General features: G+C 45.9%; 1 protein-coding gene across 4 annotated transcripts; it reads left to right on the forward strand.

The window, feature by feature from the left end:
• Positions 1-1,405: 1,405 nt before the first annotated feature.
• dusp26 (dual specificity phosphatase 26) lies at positions 1,406-7,940 on the forward strand. Of its 4 annotated transcripts, none has more exons than XM_029252679.1 (4): positions 1,406-1,677; positions 2,147-2,364; positions 3,598-3,809; positions 5,761-7,940. In XM_029252679.1, the coding sequence occupies exons 2-4, from the start codon at positions 2,183-2,185 to the stop codon at positions 5,958-5,960; spliced, it is 594 nt and encodes a 197-aa protein (XP_029108512.1). In that variant the 5' UTR covers positions 1,406-1,677; positions 2,147-2,182; the 3' UTR covers positions 5,961-7,940. The 4 variants fall into 4 exon arrangements, with proteins under 4 accessions (XP_029108512.1, XP_029108511.1, XP_029108513.1 ...); XM_029252678.1 differs by having other exon boundaries at positions 2,150-2,364; XM_029252680.1 differs by lacking the exon at positions 1,406-1,677 and adding an exon at positions 1,692-1,905.
• Positions 7,941-10,391: the final 2,451 nt, after the last annotated feature.

Consider the following 10,391-nt stretch of genomic DNA (forward strand, 5'->3'; position numbering starts at 1 on the left):
CTCCCAGTTCTACTCAGTTGCTCGATGATGCTGCGGGACAGGTGAGGAATCGTGCAATAACATCGTCCGACCACAAGGCGGCAGCACAACAGGGAAGCGGGATGAACATTAAAGGGTCACTTAAACTGGGCCATTTATGTCGGTTACGGTGCACGTTACTCTTGTCACACTTGGTAGGCAAACATATATGAGAGCGGCTGTGTTTTTCCTTTATTTGTGTAGCAGCAGAAACAGCGACGCCCTGTATGAAGAGACGCTGCTCTCTCTTTTGTTTAGAGGCAACGAAGGAGCAGCAGGGGGCGCAGTGGTTAGAGCCGCCCTTTGAACGTACGTTCCCCGAGTTGATCTAGTAAAAACGACCCCGCTGGGTAAGTAACTGTCAGTCGCTTTGAAGAAAAGCATCAGCTTAACAGATCAGTGGCATAAAATGTCATTTTTACTTGCAGTTTCAGTTCACGTGTAAGTGCAACATGAAATATCATAGTCGCCCGACCTGGGCACTTTTCTCGTCTCTGCCACCTGCAAAGCGGCTCAGGTCTATTCAAACCCGCACAGCTAGGTAGAGGAACAGCTTTTACCCCACTGCTGCAAGAGTATACAACACTAACCAATGTGCCACCTTTAGTAACTAGAGTTGGACAGCTCCTCCCAAGCACATTGGTAAATTACACTGTCACTAAGCATTCTCATCCTCATTCTCTCATTCTGAGTTCTCTGGTTGTCTATTGGCATTATTATTATTACTGTTACCATTATTTATTGCTGTTGCTGTTGCACTACTCAGTGTCATTGTCACTCTTTTGTTTGTGCAGTATTTCTATCGTCTCTGTCCTTGTCCATAGTCTGCGGAGAAGCATTCGGGAAGATTTTCATGATACATGTACATGGTACTTGTATCTATGACAATAAACTTGAACTTGAACATAAAATTACCAGCAGCACCTGTTGGATGCAACGTTGACAGTGCCTGCCGGTTGGGGGGATAATAAAGATAATAAACCCTTTATTAAAAAATTAAAAAATAAAAGCCTTTACAAATAAATCAAAGTGAATGCAGCGCAGGTGAGTGTGTGGTAACCGAGCGGTGTTGTTACCCACAGCTGTGTGTCGTGCGCTCAAAAATAACACGCAGAAGCAAATCTATGAGCTCTGATCTGTGGGCTCGTTGGCGGTTTTTTCAGGACTGTTTTCACAAATCTTTGCATTTGCTTTGATCCAATAATATGAATAAAAATATAATCATTCGTGGAACTGCATATTGAGGTGTTGCTCATAAAGACTGTAGGTGGGAAATGAGCCTGGGCTCGGGATATTGGGTATGATTATGAATGGAGAACGGCAACGGGGGGGCTGCAAAACACGCGCGTGAGTGCGCACACACACACACACACACACACACTGCAGCCCCATTTGCGCAGGACCCGACGCTGCGCTCCCGCTGCTCTGCCGATTCTCTCCCTCCGTCGGATTACTGATATAAAACATTTTTCCACGGATGTTTCAATCACAGGCGACAGATTTCGACCCTTTCTCTGCACGTGCGCGCGTTTGCGCGAGACTGCAGGGCGGAGCGCGCGCACCCTCGCGGGTGAAGGGCGGCCTTCGGCGGTCGCGCTTCCTGTGAAAATCCGCCGCTACATTTTCCTCGCGCCGCAGAATCGCAGCTCGTGGCAGGAGGTGGGTATCGCCGTGGGAGCGCGCGCGCGACACGCGAGCTCGAGCGGCACCCTGGATGTGTGCGCGCGCGCCCGGCTGTGTGTAGAAACGCGGTGCGATCTCGTCAGAGTCGTTTCTGTGTCATTTGTACAGTTACACTGGGCATTTGGAACGCTTGTGACGAGGCTCGTATTACTAGACGCGAACAAACACGTATTTTGGACACGTGTCGCGAATGAAACGGCAAAGGTAATGAAATAAAATGAGACGTCGTGTGCGCTGTGAGGCGGCCGCGCGCGCGCTACCTGTGGCGCGAATTTCGCCTCATTTCCCATTTCGCGCGGCTGCTCGCAGCTCGGCCTGCCAGTCAGTTGTTTACCTCTTGCCAGAAGGATGAGTGTTTACGCCACGGCTTTTGTGTGTGTGTTTTCTTTTTCTTTCTTTCTTTCTTTCTTTCTTTCGGCCTGACCGTGTGTGTGTGTCGCCTCAGCAGGGCGCGCCGACTTCCCGCCGACCGAGCGTCTCCATGGCGTTCGTGTCGCGCTTCTCCCGCTCTCGCAGCAGCTCCCGGTCCCCGAGCAGAAGGGAGTCGGACAGCGGCTCCTCCCCCGCGCTCACCGTGGCCGAGCTCGAGCGGCTCCTGTGCTCCGGAAAAACGGCCTGCAACCACGCCGACGAAGTGTGGCCGAACCTGTACATCGGGGACCAGTAAGGAGTCTCGGGCGCCCTGGCCTGGGGGTGCTGGGTGGAGGGGTGCGGGGTTCCACGGGGGTCCAGCTTCGTTCACTCTATAGTCTCTAATATATTCCAATGCTGCCACTGCGGCGACACGCGGGAAAATGTGGTGAATGACCCCCCGGGGGCCCTGGGTTTCAATCCTCCTGGAGCCGCACATCGACCAATCAACGCGACGCCTCTATCGCGGCCCACAGCGCGCGCTCTCCGATCATCATGTCACCGCCTAAATTGCAGATTTTAGATTCAGAATCCGATTTATTTTGCCAAGTATGTCCACACATACAAGGAATTTGGCTTAGGTTCTCAATAGCTTGTAGTGTAGTATAGAGTAGACAAAATTTATTTATCAGATACTTTCCTCCAAAGGGATTTCCAATGAACTCTACATAGTGTTATCAGCCCACACACCTTGTTCACCACGGTGACTTGCACTGCTAGATACTCTACTTACAATGGGACACTCATCCATACATCAGTGGAACACACTCTCTCTGTCACTCACACACTATGGGTGAACCTGAACAGCATGTCTTTTGGCTGTGGGAGGAAACCAGAGCACCCACAAGAAACCCACGCAGACACGAGGAGAACGTGCAAACGCCACACAGACCGAGCAGGGATCAATTTCACGTCCTTTTGCACCACCCAGGCGCTGTGAGACAGGAGCTCTACTCACTGTACCACCACATGACTCTCATTTGAAGACGGGCCGTAAACACGTCAACATTCCAGTCGTGTGACTGTCCTGGGATCCTGTTGACCTTTTTGAGAGAAAGAGCACATTCTTTGGACTGAAAAGGTCCTTTTTTGGTGGTTGTATTGTTACACTGCCTGTTGTTCCAGTATGCAGTGTGTTACGTATATCTAGCTGACACGTTTCTCTAAAGCAATTTACAATTGTAAGATACAACTTTCTACCCCTTTATGCAGCTGAATAATTTTTACTGGAGCAATCCAGGGTAAGTAACTTGCTCTAGGGTACTACAGCCAGAGGTGGGATTTGAACCTGTAACCTTTAGTTCTAAAGCTCTAGTACAAACCACTTCACTACCAGCTGTTAGGAGTCAACCCCCTCTTTTCGTTCACCACGTGACTTCCCTTCACCACACTACAGGTTTCAGTTGCAAGGTGGTTATGGTTACTGTTTTTCTGCTCATTCTGCTGTGGAAGGAAGATGGTGAGGTGGCCGTGTTGTTGCTGCAGGGACATCGCCGCAGACCGCCGGGCACTGAGCAGACTGGGCATCACGCACATTCTGAACTGCGCACACAGCAAGTGGCGAGGAGGCGCCGAGTACTACGAGGGCATGAACATCGTGTACCAGGGTATCGAGGCACACGACTCGCCCACCTTTGACATGAGCGTCAACTTCTACCCTGCAGCCGAGTTCATACACAAGGCGCTTTGCATTGGAGGTAAGTGTGTACCTGGTCGAGGGCACTTGAGTGCAAACCTGTGGAAATGCCATCGTTACAGTAGTGTAGTAGTTGTAATGTAAGAACACCTTGGTGTTGGTGCAAAACTTGAACCTCATGTTATGAACATCAAATGTACGAGTTCCAAATTTTTCTAAGATGCAAACATTTCCTGGTTTATTTAAATATCCTTGTTTTTTTTTTTTTTTTTTTTTTGTTTTGTAAAATTTCTCTTGTGGAGTGAAGACAGCCTGTGTTTCCACCTGCCTCCGTTAGCACAGAACACTGGAGAACATTATAGAATAAAAACTCAGACGGGATGGGGGGCACAGCATCTTTGAGCTGAACAGGCGCAATTTCACACAGTGTGTCTGTATTATAGCTGTATCTGGGACTTTTACAGAAACTACCCAGCATATAAATATAGGTACATGTCTGTTACTATGCTTTTTTTATTGGAAAGTGGAATCAAAAATGACCAGATACCATGTTTGTATTGTCAGTTGTTTCCTCATGGACAGTTTTGTTAGTTTACTATGGGACATGTAGTTGACATTTAAGGTGAAACGCTTTTTAATACATTGCCCCTCACAATTTTCCATTACACTGCAGCTCACTCCTTCGTTTCATTCTCCTCTGCCGCCTAATCACTATAAGCAACACGGCTTGCAAGTGCAAGACAGAAAAATTCACTAAATAGGAGGTTCACCAATATAGCTTCATGTTAATAAAAGTAACTTCATGGACTGGATGCAGGTTTATCTCTCACACATCCTACAGTGTATGAGCTGTGGATGAAAATAGAATAAAGTGTTACAGTGAATTTTTTGATTCATTATGGTGTACTATTGATCTTTTAACAGAACATATTCCTGGAATAAATCAAGGGATTAAGCCGTATTATTGAGCTTTTATTGATTGAAAGCTCTGTGTCTAACTGCACTGAGTGAGCATTCCTTCTAAAAGGTTCGGGTCCCCAGTACCCGAGTACTTATGCTACTGCTACATCATTCACAGATATCATGTTCTTTCACTGGAGGAAATTTTCCTGTTTTAAAATGGTCATATTCTGAGTTAGACAGACACTCACTCACTCATGAACACACACAAAGGGCAATTTACAGCTGCAAGTTCACTCAAAACACATCTTAGGTCTGTGGGAAGTGACCCCCACGAACACAGACAAGGGAGACAGGAATGTCTGTATGTTTTAGTGATTACAATATATTTTTATTAACATGTTTATTACATGTATTACTTTTTAAGTGTACAGTACATAAGAGCTAAAAGAGGTGAACAAGCACAAGGAGACGCATATAGTATAAAAGTAATAAAAGAGACCTGCTTGGTTACATTGTGTAATGTTTACTAAAGTAATTGCGTCATTTTCATGGGATTTGGAGCTCAGGAATGGATACAAATTACTGGTGAAACTATTGGTAGTTTACCTTCCGAAGGGTTTGCCAGGAACAAATTGCCTTCAGAAGGTTGGGGAAGATGGTAAATGATACATGACAGTAAGTGGTCCCGACCGGGTCTTATTGTTACACTTACATGTGGGACTGTGGGCTGAAACTGGAGCACCGCAAGGAAACGTGTCCAGACACGGAGAACATGCAAACTCCACACACACTGACCCGGATTCAAACCCGTGTCTAGAAACAGCTCAGGTGCTGTGAGGCCTGAATGTCCAGAGTGGAGTCGCCCCGTCATACAGCACTTCTCATCCACATTACTTAGCCAGTGCTCTACCTCCTTTATTTTATGATGCAAAAGAAAAAACAATTGTTATTGTGTCATATTTTGGCAGTAGTTGCAATGTCACAGGTAGGTGCTCCACATCTTGACGGTTTTCCTGATTTTAACAATGTTTTACCACACATTGGTTGCTGTGCATGTGCTCAAGTGTCTCGGAAGGAGGCTGCAGACTTTGTGTCTCTGGGTCCTGCAGGGAAGATCCTGGTCCACTGTGCAGTGGGAGTGAGCCGATCAGCTACCCTGGTGCTGGCTTACCTGATGATCCGGCAGAACATGACTCTAGTTGAGGCCATCAAGACGGTGAAGGGCCACCGCGGCGTCGTACCAAACCGCGGTTTTCTGCGGCAGCTCAGCGGGCTGGACAGCATTCTGCGAACCAGCCGCAAGATTTAGAGCAGCTCGCCGAGGGCTTCTGGTGTTTCCGAAGTGCTCAGCCAGCGCCGAGTTGGCTTCCTGTGAGAGCAGGTCTACTGGAAGAGCCCTTATAAGAAGGTCCTGCAGGACTTGCTACATCCCAAAGAGGCCTGTCTTACACACTCGGTCCTACTTGACACGACTGTGAGGGAACAGCTAGTAGGTCGGCCGCTGCGCTAACGGACGTCTTTCCAACAGCCGCTCGGATGATCGAGTTTTTTCATTGCGGCTCGAAGACTAACGTTTGTCATTTTCGAGCGTAGAAATAACACGGTGCAGTTCTTGAACAGTGTGTATCCTCCATCGACTGCTATCATTGCTTAATCGTGAAGCTGATTTGTAATCGATGATGCAGAGCATTTCTTGCAGCAGCTGTTTCTCTGAAGATTTTTCAACTGGTTGGGTGTTTTATTCCCAGTAATGTCACATTACATTTAAAGCTATACTGTCCTATCCTGGAAATATCAGGATTGTTTGACCAAAAATTACAGAAGCTTCACCAGGGTTATAATAAATTGATTTGAAAGAATTACTTCAGGTACTTTACACTTCAGCTTGTACAGTGAGCAGTTCTATCATTTGTAGAACACAGATATTTCCACTGGTGGCATTCAGCTTCAGTACCTTCATGAGGTTACAGCACTGGGGCCACATAGGCGTGAAACTTAAACCAGCAGCTTCATGGTTACAAACTGATGTTTGGCTACTGCAATACCGCTGTTTTTTCCTCACGTGTCCACAGAGCATGAGACCTACAATGATGACTCGACACTGAGAAGGTGTTTTGAGCGCTGTTGTAAACTGCTGGTTGCAGCACATGGATCCCATCTCTGAGAAACACAACCGTTTCCCTCTGCAGCGGGGAGTTTAGGTTGAGCTCTTGAACACAAATGGACGTGCAGAAGATAGTCGTTACTCCCAAGTTTTTACCTGCCTGGGCAGAGAGATACTACAGTGTGTCGGGGATTGAAGTGGGACAGTCAACAGGACTGTGGACCTGCTGTTCAGGAAAGAAGACCTTCACCATCCAGCCAGCTTTTTCAAGAGTCCACCGGTTCTGCTGCCCTCACACCGGAACCTGAGGATCAGCGGAGATCTGCAGACGCAGAAATGAAGCTGCGGTATTTAAAAATGTGAAATACCTCAAGTGCGTTTCGTCCCACTGTCTACTGTTGTCCATTGTCGGCGTGTCGTGTCGTCTGTAAACTGCTGTGTTCACTCGATGTCCCACTGCTGTCAGGGTGGTGTCCCGTAGCAGCGAGCAGTCAGCTGTTGCCAGTGGATGTTCTCCAGTGACATGTAGCACATGGGAAACACATGAGTTGTTGGTGTCAGAGTGTAGGGAACCTGTGATTGGACCCTTAGTTCTGCGCCGTGTTCAGGTGTCCATCTACAACCGCGTCATTTCGTTGTACTTTGTCCCCCTCAGTCGGGGAACAGCACTGAAGGATATGAAGTTTACGCGGACAAAATCATTGGTAGAATATTTATGTAAAAGATGAATCATTCCAAGGACAACTGAAGCATGGAAAAATATAGTTTTAAAGGGGTTACGAGAGAAATGTACAGATGAAAAGGTTTACCGTGTTACACTGAAGTTACTGTGTCCATCCATGCATTCTGCACTGCTTTTGCTGGAAGGTACATTCCTCGTGATCGCATGAGGAGCTACAGGAATGCGGTCTTAAAGCGCTGCTCCCCGACAGGGAGGTGTCCCCAAAATGTCAGTATGCGACTCGTCACATCGGTGTGGTTTCTGGAGGGGGGTGTCACTGTAGCACGAGGCTGAAGAACCCAGATCGTGGTGGTCAGCCTTCCTTCTGCCATCGCATTGAAAACCATCTGCATCTCTTTTGGCTGCTCTGGCTTTGGACTCCGCTGTTCTGTCCCGGTATAGTCGTCCAAGAGTGCGTGACTTGTGTTAAATTTCATAAATGTGTGTGTGTGTGTGTGTGTGTGTGTGTGTGTGTGTGTGTGTGTATAATAATATATATATTATTATACACACACACACACCTGTGTGTTACCGTGTTTCGTGTACATTTTCGAAAGGGAAAGCAGGTGAAGGGAGTTGTGCTTCTCAGTGCAGGCATTAACTCTCTTAATTTTTCTCATTTCCCCGATGCTTTGAAGTCCATGTGCTGTTGACAGTGTATCTGTGTGACACTTAGAGCTCGCTCCACAAGCCTCGCACGTGATCCTACTCCCACGTAGCACTGAACAATAAATATGCAGCATAGTAGAGGGACTGAGGCCTCACCATGTCTTACTACAGGACAGATATGAGACCCCTGTACATATTGAGAGCATTTGGCTCCTCTTGCTGTCCATGTGTTGTTGACAGATGGTGTAGCTCGCATGTCACTCTCTCTTCCTCACGCAAAGGTGTTCGCATCCAGGTTCTACTCATTTCCTGAGCAATCTCACTGCCTTTCTGAGGGAACCTCCTATGTAGCCACTGAAGGGTGAGTCTGTGGGACAGACAGAAACCAGAAAAGCTCCACTATATCTGCCTGGGGAGCAATTAATACTGGGAAATCGTAGGTGTTGTTGAGTTGTTGCTGTTCTTCTGTCTTGTCTTTTGTGTCGCATTAAGTAGGAAGGTTATTGGTCGGTATTTCTACAGTCCTCTTCCGTTGAGTCTGATGTTGAAGCACTTTGCCTTATGATGTCATCTCGAGGTTCAAAACCCTACTCACTGGGCCTTCGGGTCAGTATGGTTTTGTTGCCCACTTCTCCTGAGCGGGAGCCTTTTGAGTGTGTTAGCATCCATGGTAAAATCACGTGTAGGTTAGTGAGTGACAGCGACCCTAAACGACCTGTCCCATGTGGAGCAGGACTGCACTGTCAGTGTTGCTTTTTTTTTTTCTGACCAAAAATATATTCTAGTATACTGAATTCTAGTGATTTTTCTTACTTTACTGGAACAAATTAAATGCCATCTGTTCTTAATACTTTTTCACTCGGTTTATGAATTGCATAATGACTGATTTAAAATTGCATTGTTAAAGAAAATTTTGGAATAGGAATTATAAATAACTATTAACGTGATGTTCCGGGCCAATGTGGACATGCAAAGCCCCACATTAAACTTTTATTAATTGTTAAAGAGGTATCATGAGGCAGGTATCTCTCTGTAGCCGCTGGAACAATTAAATCTACATTAATGACAAAAGTCTTTACAAGCACCATCTTCAGGACTCAGATAAATATAAATAGTGGGAATGAATGGCAGAGACCCAGAACTGTGTCTTTGTGCTCAAGTGTGTTTTTAGCTGGGTCGTACTGTGTTTTGTATAATTCTGTATGGCCTGTTTTCTAGTAATGAGCTGTTGTGTCGTGTGCCCACTTGTGTTTTCATTAATCCACACAGCTTAGGTGCTGTTAGTTGTCCCATGAGCCACGGAACCTGCACTATGAATGAATCACAGCCTTTTAAATGAGGGTCCAAAAGGGGCCTGAACCTGTAGTTAACATCAAAGGCCTTTTTAAAACAAGATTCCCATAATTAATATTCCTGTTATCGTACGTTTTTTCTGTACTCCTTTATTCAATGGCCTTATGTGTATGGAAATACCACATTTTAAATACTTGCCTTGATATTACTGGTTCAGGACATAACAGGACCTGTTTATAAAAAATATTTCATTTCAAGGCTGGAATGGACTCTATAGAGAGAGATCGATGACACACTAACATATATAGACAGACACATATTCCACACATACCTATATACACACACACCATTTGTGGCACGGAGCACTGGGTTTGTGATATGACGTGGCATCGCTCAGTGTTTTCAAGAACAGCCTTGACTTTAGTACTGTACTGTCAGATAAAGAAACTTAATAAAGCTTTACATGTACACATTAAAGCAAACCTTTTTGAATATTGTGAATGCAATTCAACAAAATAAACAAGTTGTCTCCTGGAACCACACTAATATGTAGCGACTTAGTATATTTTTTTGCAATTGAGGCTCTCAGACAACTGACACAGATCCAGAGTCTGCACTGTGCAGGTGAGGTTCTGTTCCAGATTGGCTTCCTAATATTGACGTGTGATACTATCTTCATAAATCCATCTTGCTTCATTGGGTCACACTATAAATTCAAATAATATGGATTTGTTTAGTGCTTTTGGAGAAACAGTGTTTGTTTTACAGAGATGCAGTTGCTGTTCCTGCACTGTCAGTCTTGGAGAGGTACCACGGTACTAACAGCGTAGCTTAAAGAAGGGAAAAGGTCATAGCTGTGAGATTCAGCGTCACTGTTAACTGTGGCCAGGTGGCTACAAAGGACAAATCTGCAGGTGTCACTGTGTCAGGTGTGACGTCACATGCCATTTATGTATTTTGTGTGTAAAAGTGACATGTTAATATCACATGTTAGTGAATTTACTCCTCTTCAG

This window comes from Scleropages formosus, chromosome 6 (assembly GCF_900964775.1).
Source record: "Scleropages formosus chromosome 6, fSclFor1.1, whole genome shotgun sequence".
NCBI lineage: Eukaryota > Metazoa > Chordata > Actinopteri > Osteoglossiformes > Osteoglossidae > Scleropages > Scleropages formosus.

Excerpts from the sequence above, each read along its gene's own strand:
- dusp26 (XM_029252679.1), top strand. The coding sequence starts at position 2,183 with ATGGCGTTCGTGTCGCGCTTCTCCCGCTCTCGCAGCAGCTCCCGGTCC. Across the intron at positions 2,365-3,597 it reads AACCTGTACATCGGGGACCA|GGACATCGCCGCAGACCGCC; the intron begins GTAAGGAGTCTC and ends TTGTTGCTGCAG. Across the intron at positions 3,810-5,760 it reads CAAGGCGCTTTGCATTGGAG|GGAAGATCCTGGTCCACTGT; the intron begins GTAAGTGTGTAC and ends TGGGTCCTGCAG.